General features: G+C 41.4%; 2 protein-coding genes across 22 annotated transcripts in view; both read right to left on the bottom strand.

Moving 5' to 3' along the window:
• The window catches only part of PPP3CB (protein phosphatase 3 catalytic subunit beta), a 55,312-nt gene extending 53,216 nt beyond the window's left edge, over window positions 1–2,096 (bottom strand). For 4 of the 6 annotated variants that reach the window (XM_044239787.1, XM_044239786.1, XM_044239782.1 and 1 more), the window contains exon 1: window positions 2,021–2,095. The gene's annotated coding sequence lies outside the window, so the exon portion shown is untranslated. Of the gene's footprint in view, window positions 1–2,020 lie in introns of all 6 variants that reach the window. The other 2 variants (XM_044239785.1, XM_044239783.1) reach the window with 2 other exon arrangements.
• A 1,823-nt stretch (window positions 2,097–3,919) lies between these two features.
• Window positions 3,920–16,998, bottom strand: part of USP54 (ubiquitin specific peptidase 54) — a 119,176-nt gene continuing 106,097 nt past the window's right edge. For 11 of the 16 annotated variants that reach the window (XM_044239796.1, XM_044239793.1, XM_044239795.1 and 8 more), the window contains 4 exons: window positions 11,221–11,345; window positions 10,761–10,901; window positions 7,263–7,449; window positions 3,920–5,244 (listed from right to left, as the gene is read on the bottom strand). In XM_044239796.1, the coding sequence (XP_044095731.1) occupies window positions 4,685–5,244; window positions 7,263–7,449; window positions 10,761–10,901; window positions 11,221–11,345 (1,013 nt within the window). In that variant the 3' untranslated portion in view covers window positions 3,920–4,684. The remainder of the gene's footprint in view (window positions 5,245–7,262; window positions 7,450–10,760; window positions 10,902–11,220; window positions 11,346–16,998) is intronic. The other 5 variants (XM_044239803.1, XM_044239800.1, XM_044239799.1 and 2 more) reach the window with 2 other exon arrangements.

Consider the following 16,998-nt stretch of genomic DNA (forward strand, 5'->3'; position numbering starts at 1 on the left):
ATTAAAGCAGTACAATACAGGAAAACATTATCATATATATGACAAAAAAAAAACCAAGAAGATTCACAAGCATAATGAGAGCACAAAGTTGCTCGGGAATGTGACTAGTTGTCCTATCTAATAGAAAGGTGAAAAGTACCTCTGGGAATGAAAATACAACATGAATATAGTCAGAAAATGAAGAGGCAGCCCATGTCTCTGTTCCCCAATCCCCACAGAACTTCAGGGATTTCATGTTAGGACAACCAGTCTGAACTACCAATCTTTTTTTTTTTTTTTTTTTCTCCCCCCTACTCTTTTTATAAAGATTTATCAGGACAAGGATTCCATAAACTCCTTATTCAGCTCATTCCAAGGCCTGGTCCAACTGGATATACTACTAACTTTTAAAAATTGTCTACATGGGGCGCCTGGGTGGCTCAGTGGGTTAAGCCGCTGCCTTCGGCTCAGGTCATGATCTCAGGGTCCTGGGATCGAGTCCCGTATCGGGCTCTCTGCTCAGCGGGGAGCCTGCTTCCTCCTCTCTCTCTGCCTGCCTCTCTGCCTTCTTGTAATCTCTCTCTGTCAAATAAATAAATAAAACCTTTAAAAAAAAATTGTCTACACAAGCCTGGATACAGATCAGGGTTATTATTAAAGGAGGCTCAAATTGAAAAATTAAAATAGGGGCACCTGGGTGGCTCAGTGTATTAACGCCTCTGCCTTTGGCTCAGGTCATGATCCCAGGGTCCTGGGATGGAGCTCCATAGGGCTCTCTGCTCGGCAGGGAACCTGCTTCCCTTCCTCTCTCTCTGCCTACTTGTGATCTCTGTCTGTCAAATAAATAAAATCTTTAAAAAAATAAAATGAATTAAAAAAAATTTTTTTAAAGTTAAAATAAAAAACACAAAGGAAAAGGCTTTCTTGTTTTTAAGTATTTTAATAGAAACATACCTGGTCAAATTTCAAAAACTGGACTAACAGTGTTTAAACATTGTGCCAGTATATTTGAGAAGCTGAATGAAAACAAGAAGTATCTAGCCTTCCAAAAGAAACGTAATACAACAAAGAAAACTTTATTCTAAAATGATGTCAATTTATTAACCAAGCTACACAGTAAAGAATAACCATTTCAGATTGTTTTTCACCTCCACATCGGTGTTTCAAGTTGATGGCTCTGTGAGAGCATGGAAATCTTAAGCAACAATTTCCCCTCAGTATTCTATTTTAAATTAATCTGCTGATCCGTTGTGGGTACACATAAATTCTGTCCCAGCTGAGAAATATTTAATTTTTTCTTCTATGGGTGTTTGTTCGCAAGGTGAGGGGTAACCCCTTTTGGCCTTTGACCAGTGTTGGCCGGTTTTCTAAGTAAATGGTTTTTTCTATCCACAAGCCGTTTTCCTTTTATGCTGCCTTATTTCCATCTATTCGGCACTTAAAGCCGGGTCCCCCAAATCCTGCCTGTCTCTTCACCCTTGTCCAATCCCACATGGTTCCCCCAGTTTCCGCGTGGAGTGACACCTGAGGGCCAAGCGCGAACCCCTGCGGCTGGCGCTAACTAGGCGCGAATCGGGCTGACGGCTGTCACAGGGGAGCAGGCGTGGGCCAAAGCCGAGGTGATTTCTGACTGCTCATCGCCCGGCCCCGCGTGGCTGAAGGTCTCCAAGCCCCTCGGTCCGCCCAGGGAAGCCCGGCGTGCAGCTGTCGCCGGGTAGGAAGCTAATCGCGGCCTCTGGGCCATTCTGACAGGCCCAGGAGAAAAAAAGAAAAGGGCTCAATGCGGCTAGGAGACTCACCCCTAAGGCTAGGAGACCACAAGAGCTAAACCCCGGTCTCGGGCCTGAAGTCATGAGAGACCGTGGAGCCACCGCTACCGATTCAGCCCAGCCCAGCAGGGGCCCGCCCAGGGGCCACTCCCCAAGGGAGACAGCCAGTCACTCGCCCGCCCTTCCGGGCCCGCTCCGGAGGGGACGGTCTCCCGCCCGCCCTCACACACAGCTCCTCAGGCCAGGCCCCCAGGGCTTCGTCCACCTCTCACCTTTGACGACGCGGTCAGCCCCGGGAGGGGGCGGCGGGGGCGGGGGTGGGGGCGGTGCAGCCCGGGCCGGCTCCGGGGCGGCCATGCTGGGCCCGGGGCTCGGCTAGGCGCTGGGCCGGGCGGGGTTGGGGGCGGGGGCGGCGGCTACCAGAGCCAAGCGGCGGTGCCGCCGGGGAACATGGCGGACCCTTTCCCTACAGAGGGGCTAAGACCGGCATGCACCGCGCTTTGCGGGGGCGGGGGCGGGGCAGACTCTAGGGACCTGGGCAAAATTACTGAGGCTGGGAGAGAAACAGGACGAGGCCAAGGGATCAGGTTAAAATTCTGGGCAGGCAGAAACAATAGAGAGTGAAGAGGGCGGACTATCTTTTGCTAGTAGCTGCAGTGAATAAGTGCTAGGAAACGTAACACTGGTTCTCTTGGAGCTCCCGATATGATGGGGAGACTTAAACCTTAGAATCTAGTAGTAGAGAAAAAAATGTATAACAGTTTGGCTACCAAATCTGGGTACTTGGGCTGGTAACGGACCGGAAAATAGACAAGGCATTGCAGGTTCTAGAGAGAAGTGACTGTTCAAAATGGAGTTTGAGAAGCTGGCCCTTATGTTTGGAGCCTGGAACTGTCAAGAGTCTGAAGGTACAGAATTAAAATATAGGTAGAGCAGAATAGGCTCCAAAATCAAAAGCAGGTAAGGGGAAAGGAAGGGATGACACCAAGAGATGTTCAAAGTGTACAGAATTCACCTGAAAAGGACACAGCCTGCCTCTCGATCCACTCAGAAAACAGAGATTTGGAAGGCAGAGGAGTATATAGAGAATTGGAAATTGGAAATTTGTTTCTTATAATACTTCACATGATACTTTTGTGCACATACAAAATCTGAGCCCAGCTGACTTATGGAAACTTTATAGAGATGGACCTTCATGGGAAAAGGGATGGTGGGACAAGAACTGACTGATGGTTTAATCAACATTAGAAGGTGTATGACAGTAAGAGATGTACTGAATCGTGGACAGAGGCCACTGTATCCACTAAGATCTATGTCTTGATGGCATAGGATCCAAGTGGGGTGAGAAATTCCTGCCCATCTTCCTGATGAATACTAAATGTACTCAGAATCTGCTCACAATGGAGGATGTTAAGCAGTGGTCCAAAGGCCTCAAAGAAAAACATTCTACCTCTTCTTTCTGTCAATCTTAATGATTTGAGGTAAAAGAGGAGTAAAAGGTAAAAAAGGAGGTAAGTGTCCAAAGGGTATTCTTTGTAAAGGGAGCCCACAAAATATCTTTTAGAGGGAGAATTTGGGAGTGAGGCAGAGGTGAAAATGGACCTTTCTGAGCAATAGTTATTCCACTTCACTGTCAACAACCACCTGTTTCAAAGATTTGAGAACCACCAGAGAAGTGCAGAAATTCCACAATGCAGGCAAGGGAAGGGGCAGCGATGGGAAGAGAACAAGGAAGGGATAGGAGGCATATCACAAACTTGTACATAGATCAGGAGTGAGTTTCTAAGAGGGTCTGAATCCCAAGAAAATCACCCTAAGGAGGAAAGGAGGAAGTATGTAATATACGGAGGGCCTCTAAGCTGGAAAGGAATAAGAAATATACTAGCAGCAGTAATAACAAGGAAAGTCACTCCACTTTAGGGGCCCATTGATTCCTACCTTCAGTATATTTCCTTCAATTATCCTTAAAACTATTTAGCTCCTCACCTTCATCAAAAGCCACACTCACACTCACACTTATATATAGATGTATGTTTGTGCCATGGCTCTCTCTTTGGGAGCCCCAGGCCACTGGGAATTTGTATTTTTTGCTTCTTCAGGCCTTCCCCCCACCCCCAATATAAAAGAGCAAGAGCATACAAAAGGCATTAAATCAGACAAATGACAAGGAATTAAATACAACTATCTTAAAGATTTATTAATGAAAAATACTTTACAAAAACAGTATGTTTGGCCCTAAAATAGTTTAGCTGACTCTGAGGGTTTACAACAGTGACTGAGCAAGTGGCAGTAATGGCTCTGCTGCTGAGGACAGGAAGGTGTGTTAGTGTGCCTGACTCCATCTGTTCAGAAGGACAAGTGTTAATGTTGGCAGCTCTGAATTCTAGGCCTAAGGTTTGGGGGGACAGGGAAGGCTGACAGCCCATAATACCTGGCAGGTAGGCTTCCCTGAATGATATGGTCAGTACCGTGACCACACAGCTACATGCCCCTCCAAGGATGGGGTATGGGGAAGACAGAAGGTCAGGTAATACGGATAGGTGGGTAAAACAAAGAACAGAAGTTGGCAGTATAGTAGGGAAAAGAGGATGAAGGCTCAGGTGCATGTGGGGGCATAAAGGATCCAGGAATAAAATGGTGACCCTAAGACCCTAAGGAATGGCTAGTGTCCAAGGTAATATGGATTCATCTTTAAAGTGGCTCAAATAAAACCCTAAACAGCAGTTGCTTCCTTTTGCTAGGTGAATGGAAATTGGAATTTCAAATATTCCCCTCAAGAAGCCAGGTCTTGTTAGGGGTTCCAGTTATCCCTAGGAGAAACTGCCAACTCTATGTTGAGATGAGACTAGCAGAACCTTGGAGGGATGCGTGCTAACTCCTCCACAGTACAGTCTAATGGAGAAAGCTGTGACTCCAGGAAGGGAAAGAGGTAACCCTTACCATCTATTGTGCTGCAGGGCCCTTGCCCTTATCTGCTCTCTTCCAGGAGCATCCGCTAGAACAAACAGAAACTCCTCTCCCCCTGTCCTCCTGGGCCCAGACTGCGGGGCATAACTGGTTTGCCTCCAGTCATCATCTGGGGGCATATCTACTCTTCGAGGACCAGGGACTCGAGAATCAGGAACAGGACCCAAATTCCAAGTTGACCTCAGGGGTACATGAAGACTGCTTGATGGTGGAGACACAGGGTAAACAATGGGAGGGTGAGAGGAAGAATGGAAAATATCCCCCCAGGACTGAGCATGAGGAACCTGAAGGCCCTGGCGTCTTTCTGGTAGTGTGGCAGTGTGTGTCAGCTGAGGCTTGCACCCTGGAGTACTCAGGAATCTGGCCCCAATATGCTGGTTGGTGTCTGACCATGGCCCCCAAGAGGCATCTGTTCTGGAACGATGGGGGAGACTCTGGTAGTTCAGAGTTCTTCCTGTGTACTTGACCCCCTGGCAAGTTTCACCCCTGTCACACACAGCCAGAAACTGCTGGACACTCCTCGAAGTTCCTGGGAAGAGAAAAAGAAACCAAAGATAAAGCATCTTCAGTAAACCATTCTCCTTCCCAAAGGACATTCCTGACTATTCCTCTCAACTCCCTGTAGCCATAAGACCATACACATATGGGAAGGAAGAAGTCTAGCTCTGCTTTTAATTTCATTTTTAAAAATTCTTAGGGGAGCCTGGGTGGCTCAGTTGGTTATGCTCAGGACATGATTGCAGGGTCCTGGGATCAAGCCCCACATCAGGGCTCCCTCCTCAGTGGGTAACCTGCTTCTCCATCTCCCTCTGCCTGCTGCTCTGCCTGCTTGTGCTTTCTTGCTTTCTCTCTCTCAAATAAATAAAATCTTTTTTAAAAATTCTTAATATACATCAAAATCAAGTCTCTCACATCCAACCTGGGCAAATGTTGTCATAACTTCTATCTCACTCTACTATAATTCTTCCTCCACCCCACGAAGAACGGCTCCCTAATATTACAAATACATAACTCACTGTAACAACTCTACTCTTAGAGCCACCACTCCAAAACATCACTCTGCTTTTCTTAATATGTACTTTTACTCCAGTTAATCTGTTTCTGCTCACATTCTTGCTCAGTCCCTGAGATCTCTGTTTTTGTTCACACTACTCCTACCACATACACAGTGTGGAATGCCTTTTCTATACATTAATTCCCCTTTACTTAAATGAAACAAAATACATAATCTTAAAAAGTCACTTCTATTTTTTTTTTTTTAAAGTAGGCTCCACACCCAGCATGGAAGGCAATGCAGGGGTTGAACTCATGACCGGGAGATCAAGACCTGAGCTGAAAACAAGAGTTGGAACGCCCAAGTGCCTGAGCCACCCAGGCACCCAACAACAACAACAACAAAAAAAAAAAAAAAAAAAAATAGAGAGAGAGAAAGAAAGAAAGAAAAATCACTTATAAAAAATACTTTCAATTCTTTATTTTATAACCCATCAACATCCTTAGTATACTCCTGTATGTATGTATATCCTGATTATTACAGCTCTGAGCTCTTTAGGAACAGAGAGCTGCCTTCTCTCTCTCCTATGTTCACTATAGGCTACACTAAATGTTGCCTAATGGGATAGATGCCCGTAACAATTGCCAAACACGGGGGACTACCTGGCTGCTCCACTGAGTAACAGGAAGTTCATCTATCCAGAAGGCCCGCTTATCCAAACCTCCCTGAAATGTGGACATATACCTAGAATACAACTCTTACCTTTGGTTCTAGAACCACTACCACACCCTGCCCCAGGGCATTTACCTCTGTAAACTAGGGTTTCTCAATCTCAACATTACTGATACTTTGAGCTGATACTACTTTTTTTTGGGGGGGAGGGTCATGGAGGACCTCCCTGCCCTGTGCACTGTAGGATATTTAGCAGTATCCCTGGCTTCCACTCACTGGATGCCAGTAGTACTTTCCCTTTCCCACTTAGAATCCCTGCTTTAAGTAGACTCAGCCTCTTTGTGAGAAAGAAACATAGCAAATCTTACTATGGAGGGTTAAAGAAAGCCAGAAGGATGCCATCCACCTTTCCCAAGATTGTCTGGGTCTGTATACACCACATAGGTATTCCATATACAAGGTGTTTCCAGGTCTCCCATTTACTTTGTCCTTCTAGACTATCCCTCAGCTGAGACTCAGGGGATAGTAGGAGAGAAACTAGCTAATAGAGATGATACTTTCTGTTTTGGGAAGATCCTAAAGACTCGATATTAACTCCTCTTGGTTGTTTAAAAGCTTGTCTTACCACGATAGACCCTGTTCATTCTCTTGGGTAGTTAGACTAAGGATCTACACCAGCCAACCATATTAACTGAGTATTGATGATTCAATCACAATTCATCTTGACCAATGTTTGATCTTAAAGTGGTAGTTCATATCCCTTTACTACCTACCTTGGGACTCCACCCTGCCCCCATATGTGTACTGATTTTATCTTTCTAGGTTGTCTCTAGAAAGGTACCACATTATGGCACATGATAATTAGATTTGGGGAGAGTTACCTGGGGGACTATGGGGCTCCCCTGCCATGCTGGGCATCAAGACATCTGGGGACAGGAACTGTGGTTGGGGTGGGTACATTTGGGGACCAAGGAGAAACACAGGAGGGTCATGGATGACAGGGAGGGAAGAGGAGCTGGAACAACGGTGCCCGGTTTCCAAAGGCTTTTTCCTCGCGTTTGATGAATCCTTATAGTGAGACAAGACAAAAAACAAAAAAACATAAAGATGAGGATTAACACACAGTCGGATATGGTTGGGTAAACACAGGAAGGCAAGCAGGGAGAGATGGAGGGAACTGGAGTACCAATATGCCTAGCTCTATAGAGGGACCCAATTTACTCAGTCACTCTTTCCATCAGCCCCTCTAGGAATATCGCTAGACGGCTAGGAACTGGAGACATGGAACTGCAGATCCTCTTCCATTAACCTGTCTCTCTCATAGCCCTCATCTTCCCAACCCTACCATCTAGGTCTTTGGCAAACTCTTTAATGCTAACACTAGAATCAGGTTGAGATAGAAATTTAAAAATAGAGAAATAAGAAAGAGAAAAGAAAAATCAGAAAGCCCAAAGACTGAAAAAGAAAATTCTATACACTTTAAATACTGGGAACTAAAAATGTATCTCCCTAAATGTATAATCAGGAATTCTACTACTCCACCTTCTCTCCTGTCACTGCTACACTCCAGTCTTCTGCCACTCAAGTTTGTAATCACTGATGCTTATGTCCTGTTCTGTACTCCACTCATCTCATTTTCGTGGCAAAGTCTCAGAAATATCCCCTTTAACACTTAAAACACTAATACGTCCAAAATCAAACCAACATCCTTCCAAGCTGCACCTCCTGGTACCACATTTTCCTAAGTCCCCTAGATTCAAATGTTGACATTGCCCTTACTTTTGCACTTCTCATCCATGATTCCACTAGTTGCCTTTGTCAAGAAATACCATTTCTACCTACAGTTTTTATATTTAAGCTCAAGCGGACCAGGGCAACAGCCTCCAATCGGATCTTCCTATCTCCAAGCCTGCTACTTCCTTATAGTGGCCTGCAAGTTGCTATGTGCTAGCAATGCTGATCTTTCTCACTTTATCTCTACTATTCCTTTCTCACTTTATCTTTACCATTTTTCACTACAACCTTCTTAATGTTCCTTCAAACACACCAAGATTATTCCAACTCGGGGCTTTTTCACTTAACTGTTTCTGTTACCTGGAATAGTCTTCATGGCTCACACTATCATATCACTGAAGTCTCTGATCAAATGTTATTTTCTTAGAGCTGACTTCCTTCAATAACCACTGAGAATAACCACTATTACCTCTTTAGTCCTTCTCCCCTTGCCTTGTTCTATTCTTCCCAATTACACATTGTTTGGTGTTTTCTTGCTTATTGTCTTTCTCCCCGGGTAGAATATATTTCTTTTTACTCCAGTATTCCCAGCACCCTCAACAGGACCTGGAACATTACACGCACCTAACAAATAATAAATCAAATAAAATAATCTACATACCAGTATATCTTATTTCCCAACTAGGTTGTAAGCCAATAAAGGGCAGAATTATTTCATCAGGCCATGCTCATAGTACCTACCACAGCATGGTACATTATAGAGACATTTACCATACAGCCTAAGGACCAGGTGCCAATCCTCTCAGTATGTGACATAGACAACCATTCCTTTCTCCTGCACAGAAGAAAGTGATGCCACACTTTCCTAGTTTCCCTTTGATCTCTCTGGTCCTCACTCTTTTAAGGGTTCTTCAGATGAACCACTTAAATATAATACTCATCAGGGATATGTCCTGGCTTCTCTCCTCTTTTCACAATATTCTTTTCCTCTTTCAATGGCTATGATTCTTGAATCTTGATTTCAAGCTTTAAAAGTGTTACATCCAAAGGCCTACCAGATATCACAAGCATAATATATCCAAAATTATACATATCTCTTCCCTCAAATACATCATTATCAACCCATAATTCTTGGGTTGATTCTCCATGATTCTCCTCTCCATATATCCAATCAGGCACCAAATCCCAATGATTTTCACTTCCTCTTTGGCTTTCCAACATGTCCATTTCTCTCTGTCCTCCCAAACTCCATACGGTGGTTCATGATAGGACTCTTGTTTATATTCTTTCCAGTCTCATTTGTCAACACTGTCCTTCCCTCCCCAGAATTTAATTCTGCATACCAAATGAGTTGCTTTTGATTCAGTGAGTATCTGCTTCAAGTTCCTTTACCTGCTATAGTTGCTTTACTTCCTTCAGGAAGCTTCCTTGATCCCTCAAATCTGGTTTAGTTGTCCCTTCTATTATGCTTCCATAGCATTAAATCCTATTATATTATAATTATTTATCTGTCTCCCCAGGTAGACTGTAAAGGCAAATGACATCAGGGACTACATCTAGCTCACCCACCACTGTATCCCCAGCACTTGGCACAATACCTAGAACACATGCCCAAACAGCATTTGTTTTAAAGAATGAATCAGTGAATAAATTAATGATATATAGAAGTCAGGAGAGAGGAAGCCAACTCCCTAGAAAAATAACAATCTGCCATTAAATTCACTAACAGTACATAAGAACAAATGCTAGGCAGAAACAACCACCTAACCCAAAAAGAATGGCAAGGTGTTTAGAGTTGTTTAGGAAATTTTGAACAATAAATTGGAAAAACATGACTGTTACTTGGGAGGGAAACTGGATCTGAAGGCCTAGTAGGACAGAGACTTAGTTTTTACTATATATCCTTTATACCATTTAATTTTTTTATCATGTATTTAAAACTGGTTTTTCAATTTTTATTGAACTTACCTGGTGAATAAGCTTTAACACACTGGAGCTTTGCACCCTGACCTCCATTGTAATCAAAACTCAACTTGCCTTGGGCAAGTGTTTAGAATTCTCAAAGGGATAATTTATAAACCCAGTCACTGAAAATATTTGAGTTATTGATTTCTGCTGACTTCTGTGTCCCTGTCCCTTTCACCTACAGATCACTGCATTGATTCTATATGAAAAGCCTCGAGGACGGCTGTTTTATATCACTTTCCTTTTCTTGCTAATGCACCTGCTTTATTTTAGCATGAAAGCATACTAGACCCCACTCAATCTTATACTGGAATGGGGAGGAAAAGGCAAAAACAATATCCCATCCCATGTCTTCTCTCTTCCCTTGATTAGTGCAACGGGTTTTGACCCAATCGGCAGCTATTGCTTCTGAGACTCAAGGCTACTAGGCTACCAGGACTCTTTTCACCCTAGGGAACCCTGTAATATACCTTCCATAACTGCTACGAAGGGACATTCCTCTGGGCTCCAACAAAATGTGTGTCTATAAAGTAATGACTGTGTCATCATTTTTGCTGAATGCACATGGCCTTCTCCCAAATTACAACTTTTAGTTTCCCCTGCCCCTCTACCTACACTGTATTTTTATCTTAGCAAAAGAAAGAGGGTGCTCTGAATAGACAGACCCTGATTCTACTTACAAAACTGTGGGAAGAGACTGGAGCCTCGTCCCTCTCTGAGACAACGGTGCCACTGAGACTGCGTGAGATGCGGTGAAAGTTCTCTGCACCGTATTGATCATCCTCCCCATATTCCCTCCTGGGGCCTCGGCAAGGTGCAGCCTTCAAACACACAGACACACACAGGCAGACACAAAACACCAGACCTATGGTTTTCCCACAGACCCCGTCCCCAGGGGTATGGGAGAAAATAGGGTAAGACCTCACTACTAGCAACCTGAATTAGATATATTTGAAAGGTAGTGGCCATATGGCAATCTCCTCTCATTTAAAAGAAGTCCAATCATAGACCTTGTTCTCTTCCAACAGCCCCACATTACCATGCTCCTGCCTTACCACCAACCCTACCACTCATATCTTTCCACACTTCCTTTCCCAACGCACCACCCCATGCCAGCACTGTAGGACCTGAGGCTGCTACCTGAGAAGCAGAAGCAGGCACTGTGCTGGTTTCATGGAGACTGTGCTCCATTTCTGCTGTTGGGGTCTTTGAGAGACCAAGGCCAGGGGCTGAGTGCAACCTCCTCCCCACACCATCTGCAGAGCCTGAGGAGGAAAACATAAATACAAGTTGAAGCCATCTTGGAGCCTAATGTCAGCCTGACAGCAAAAAACAAAAACAAAAACAAAAAAACAACCAAACAAACAAAAAACTCTCAGGAATTCTTTTCATGAAATAACAAATATGTATTCCTGAAATGAATAGAGATGTGCTCCTATAATGTAGAAACAATTTCAGAATATTCATAGCTTCCTATAGGCCAACAAGGGTCTCAGGACACAAGCCTTGAAGAACTTGTACAGAAGGGGTTCTGTAGAAAGACAGCTGAATGTCCCATCTTGCCTCATTTCAATTTTTTAAACACAATCAGCTTTGCTTCTGTCGGACTTGTGCCCAAGACTTATAATATATACAGAGGAAACTGTCTAACACAGTTGTTCTCTAGAGTGTCTGTGATGACAAAGGGAACATTATCTTCAGTCGATTTAGAAATTGAGATGAATATAATAATCATTTATCAAACCTCCTCATTTTATATAACAGGAAAATGAGTTCTAGGGTTTGAAAGGTAGTAAGTAGTTTAATCAGAATTAAAATTCAAGTCTCTTGATTTCACTTCCTATTACTATGAACAAGAACTCTTCAATGACATTTTGAATGTAACACCCTTGTATTTCCCCATCAGATTCTCTCAATCATTAACTGCTTAAATTCTAAACAATCACTAAATGCTTATCTCTTCCTAAAAATTTTGCTAGATTATTAAGAACTGCTCAAACTGGGTATGTGACTCCCAAGGGGCTCGCCCCAATACAACTAATTAAGCCTTCCATTCTGAAAACGCACATGCCCTTGACCTACATTTAATGTATGTCTATCACCAATTCACATCTTGATTTGATATTTTGATCCTAATACATGTATCTGGCTAAAGGAGGATATTCCTAATGCCAAACTAAAATATTATTTTTAGTATTTTCTGGTATAGAAGTTCTAATACCACCTCAGATTCATCTAGGAGCTGTAAAAATACAGATTCCTCTATCTCTCCACAGCCCTGCTGAATCAGAATCTTTGTGGTGAGCCTGGGAATACTTATTTTTAAAAGGCTTCCTGGGGGCGCCTGGGTGGCTCAGTGGGTTAAGCCGCTGCCTTCGGCTCAGGTCATGATCCCAGAGTCCTGGGATCGAGTCCCGCATCGGGCTCTCTGCTCGGCAGGGAGCCTGCTTCCTCCTCTCTCTCTCTGCCTGCCTCTCTGCCTACTTGTGATCTCTCTCTGTCAAATGGATAAATAAAATCTTAAAAAAAAATAAAATAAAATAAAAGGCTTCCTGGAGGGGCACCTGGCTGCTAAGTTACTGGAACATGTGACTCTTGATCTCTAGGTTAGGAGTTGGGCATAGAGATTATTTAAAAATAAAATCTTTAAAAATAAATAAAACAAAGGCTTCCCCAAAAAGTATAGGAGAATATCCCCAAACATTGTTGAAGGAAATTTGAAAAGTTATAGTCCTCCTAAAAAAACCTGTTTAAAAATATCCATTAAAATTGAAAATATGATTTACCCTTTTATCCAACAATTCTACTCCTAGGAATAAGAAACAAAAATACCAGTTTACTGAGGCATTATTTGTAGCAGCCAAAAAACTAGAAATGAAGTAATGCCCATAGATAGCAGAATGACTTACACTAAGATATCTCCAATATCAAATATTCCCAGCCACTCACTAAAAAGAATGAACTGAGTTAAACTAGATGACCTGGAGGAATTTTCATGAAGGATTGTTAACTTAAAAGGAAAAAAGGAATCTGTATTACTATCCCAAGGCAAAAAACCCTACTGTATATGTAGGTCTACATAGGATTATATGAACAGAAAAATACAAAAATATGCACATTACATTATTCCCTAGAAGGTGGAGGATAAAAGGTAGGAATTTATGTAACAGGAGGAGAAATAAATAAGAAAATGTCTGCAATAAAAACAGCATGTGTGCTGTCATCCCATTTATATAAAATTATTTCTCTGTTTTTTAAAAAGCCACTCCTTGGGTGACTATTATGGGCAGCCAGATTTAAGAATTACAGCTGTAATCGTTAGAATGTGATGTTCTTCTAATAAAGTCTGATTACTAGACAAGGAGGTGGCTGCTGGAACCTCCTGAAGGGAATAGGCTGGTTGTTTTAAAGATACTTCAGCAGAGGTGAAGATGACCACCTTTAAGAAGTACTGTTGAGGGGATATATGGATTTGCTAGAAGACAGAGTTAGGATGATGTCTACTCATGGATCAACAGTTACAAGAAGAAAAACTACTAGACCTCATACACTTCCTGATATAAGAAGAAATACAAAGTAGGGCACCTGGGTGGCTAAGTGGTTAAGCATCTGACTCTTGATTTCAGCTGGGGTCATGCTTTCAGGGTCCTGAGATTAAAGCCCCCCGTGTCGGGCTCCCTGCTCAGCGGGGAGTCTGTTTGAGATTCTGTCTCACTCACCCTCTGCCCCTGCCCCTGCTCATGCATGCACACACACTCTCTCAAATAAATAAATATTTTTTTAAAAAAGAAGAAATACAAAGTACCACCTCTAAGATATTCTTTTTAACAAAAAAGAAAAAAAGGAAAGAAAAAAAAAAGAAAAGAAAACACAACTGAGGGTTGTCTGACTAGAGGAGCGCATAACTCTTGATCTTGGGGTAGTGAGTTAAGCCCCACTTGGGTGCAGAGATTACTTAATACAATAAAACTTAAGAAAAAAATTGAACCTGACTTTAATCAAGCCTCTACCCCTAAACTACCAGATTACAAAAAATTGGGTGGAAGAACATGTTTTTAAAAAGAACATGTTTTTAAAACTACTAGAATATAATTAGTAAAATCTAGAATGTGGACTTGACAAATGGCCAAATTTCCCCTTTGACAAGAGGAAAAAAAGACCGGAATTTTATAGGCTAATAAAGCCTTGAAACAAATCAACAAAATGCAATGTGTAGATCTTGTTTGAATACTAATTTGAAATAAACTAACTATGAAAAGGCATTTATGGGACAACTGAAAAAATGTGAATACTGGCTAGTTACTGTATTATATTAAAATTATTGTTAATTTTTTAGGTATAATATTATAGTTTTGCCTTACAAAAAAAAAGTCTTTATTTCTTAGAGATGCATTCCAAATTGTTTATGCATGGAATAATAAAATGTCTGGGATTTGCTTTAAAATAATTCAGTAGAGGGGTACCTGGCTGACTCTACACAACTCTACTTTGCACAATTCTTGATCTCAGGATCATGAGCTTGAGCCCCATACTGGATATAGAGATAACTTAAGGAAATAAATAAATAAATAAAACATTTTAAATTAAATAATTAAATAAATAAATAGTAAAATAATCCAGTAGGGAGGGGAAATGTAGGGGGAGAGGGAGGCACTATAGCTATATCAGAATTGGCCATATGTTGATAAATGGTTAAGATAATCACTGCGGAAGCTACTGATAAGTACTGGCTTATTGGAGGACTATTGTAACATTAACTCATTACTCTTGAATGCATTTGAAATTTTCTATAACAAAAAGTTATTTTTAAGATGATGTCTGCCTAACTTCAAAATCCTATGAAATTTAGAAATATATGTCAAGGGCAATATTTATATAATTCTTTAGAAACTATAATGGCAAAATTAGGGGCACCTTGGTGGCTCAATCATTAAGCATCTGCCTTCAGCTCAGCTCATGGTCCTGGGGTCCTGGGATCAAGCCCTACTTCGAACTCCCTGCTTGGCAGGAAGCCCACTTCTCTCTCTCCCACTCCCCCTGCTTCTGTTCCTGCTCTCACTCTCTCTATTTTCAAATAAATGAATAAAATACTTAAAAAAAAAAGAAACTATAATATGAAAATTAATCTGCTCACAAAACACCATATACTGTAAAATTCCATTATATCATATGTCCAAAACAGGCAAATCTATAGACAGAAAATGGATTACAGATTGCCTAGGGCCGGAGGAGAGAGGGGTAAGGGGAAATGGGGAATGACTACTAATGGGTACTGGGTTTCTTTTCGGGGTGGTGAAAACACTTTAAACATTTTATTTATTTATTTTAAAGAGAGAGAGCATGTGCTGGGCGAGAGGGAGAGTATAGAGTAGGAGAGAATCTCAAGCAAACTCCACACTGAGCACAGATGTGGGGCTTGATCTCATAGCCCTGAGATCATGACCTGAGCTAAAATCAAGAGTCCAATGCTTAACCCACTGAGACACCCAGGTGCCCTATGGGGTGATGAAAACACTTTAAAACTGATTGTGGTGATGGATGGATAATTCTGTGAATACTCTTAAAAAACAGAATTATACATACTAAGTAGGTGAATTGTATGGTATGTAAATTAAATATCAGTAAAGCTTTTTTTTAAGTAAGAAGAGAAAAACAAATACTACATGATCTTACTTATATGTGGAATCTAAAAAGAGACGAATTACTGAAACACAGAATGGTAGTTGATAGCATCTGGTCGATAGGGAAATGGGGAGGTGATGGTCAAAGGATATAATCTTCCAGTTATAAGATGAATAAATCCTGGGAATCTAATGTACAGGATTGTGACTGTAATTAACAATATTGTGTTATTTATCTGAAAGTTGCTAAGAGACTAGTTCTTAAATGTCCTTACCAAAAAAAAAAAACTATAATTTATCTGTGGTGATGGTTGTGTCAACTAGCATTATTGTGGTAATCATTTCACAATACCTATGTGTCAAACCTTCACACTGTACACCTTAACCTTATACAATGTTATTTGTCAATTATATCAATAAAGCTGGGGTGAGAAAGTACCTTTGTACTTAAAAAATGCTTTACGAGGGGCACCTGGTGGCTCAGTGGGTTAAAGCCTCTGCCTTCGGCTCAGGTCATGATCCCAGGGTCCTGGGATCGAGCCCCGCATCAGGCTCTCTGCTAGGCAGGGAGCCTGCTTCCCTTCCTCTCTCTCTGCCTCTCTCTCTGCCTACTTGTGATCTCTCTCTCTCTGTCAAATAAATAAACAAAATCTTAAAAAAAAAATGTTTTACAATAAGATAAAGAGGGACTCCCCTAGAGATACATTCTATCATACAAAGATCCTAGTTGACATTTCCCTTCATTACCTACTTCCTGATTTATTCCTCCTGATCACTTCTTTATGTAAAAATAAAGGCTAGTTTGGTTTGACAAGGATTTTGAGGACTGACTCATCAGATGGATTTTTTTTTAATTAATTTTTGTTCCCTCTTAAGCAAAACAGTAATGTTTAGTAGGTACTCTTTCAAATTGTTTTTGGAATCATAATTTTCCTGAAGGCTAATTTACCAGTACATATCAAGAGACTTATAAATGTATATAACCTTCAACTAGTTATTATCCTTCTGGAAATTTATTCTGAGGAGCTAATCAGAATTGTGGCCAAACACTTACATATAAAGATAGTCATCATCTATTTATCTAAAAATTTGAAGTATATTAAGTATAGTAAAATGATTGAATGTATTACAGTATATTCATATGCAGCATATTGCCAGTCCTTAAAAAGTAGTTTTTTCAAAAGGAAAATGCTTATGAATATAATCTAAAAATATCATGAGAATAAACCACATACATATATTGTAATGATTTTGTAAGAACAATAAATAAATATATCGTATATATTGTTGGAGGCCA

This window comes from Neovison vison, chromosome 2 (assembly GCF_020171115.1).
Source record: "Neovison vison isolate M4711 chromosome 2, ASM_NN_V1, whole genome shotgun sequence".
NCBI lineage: Eukaryota > Metazoa > Chordata > Mammalia > Carnivora > Mustelidae > Neogale > Neogale vison.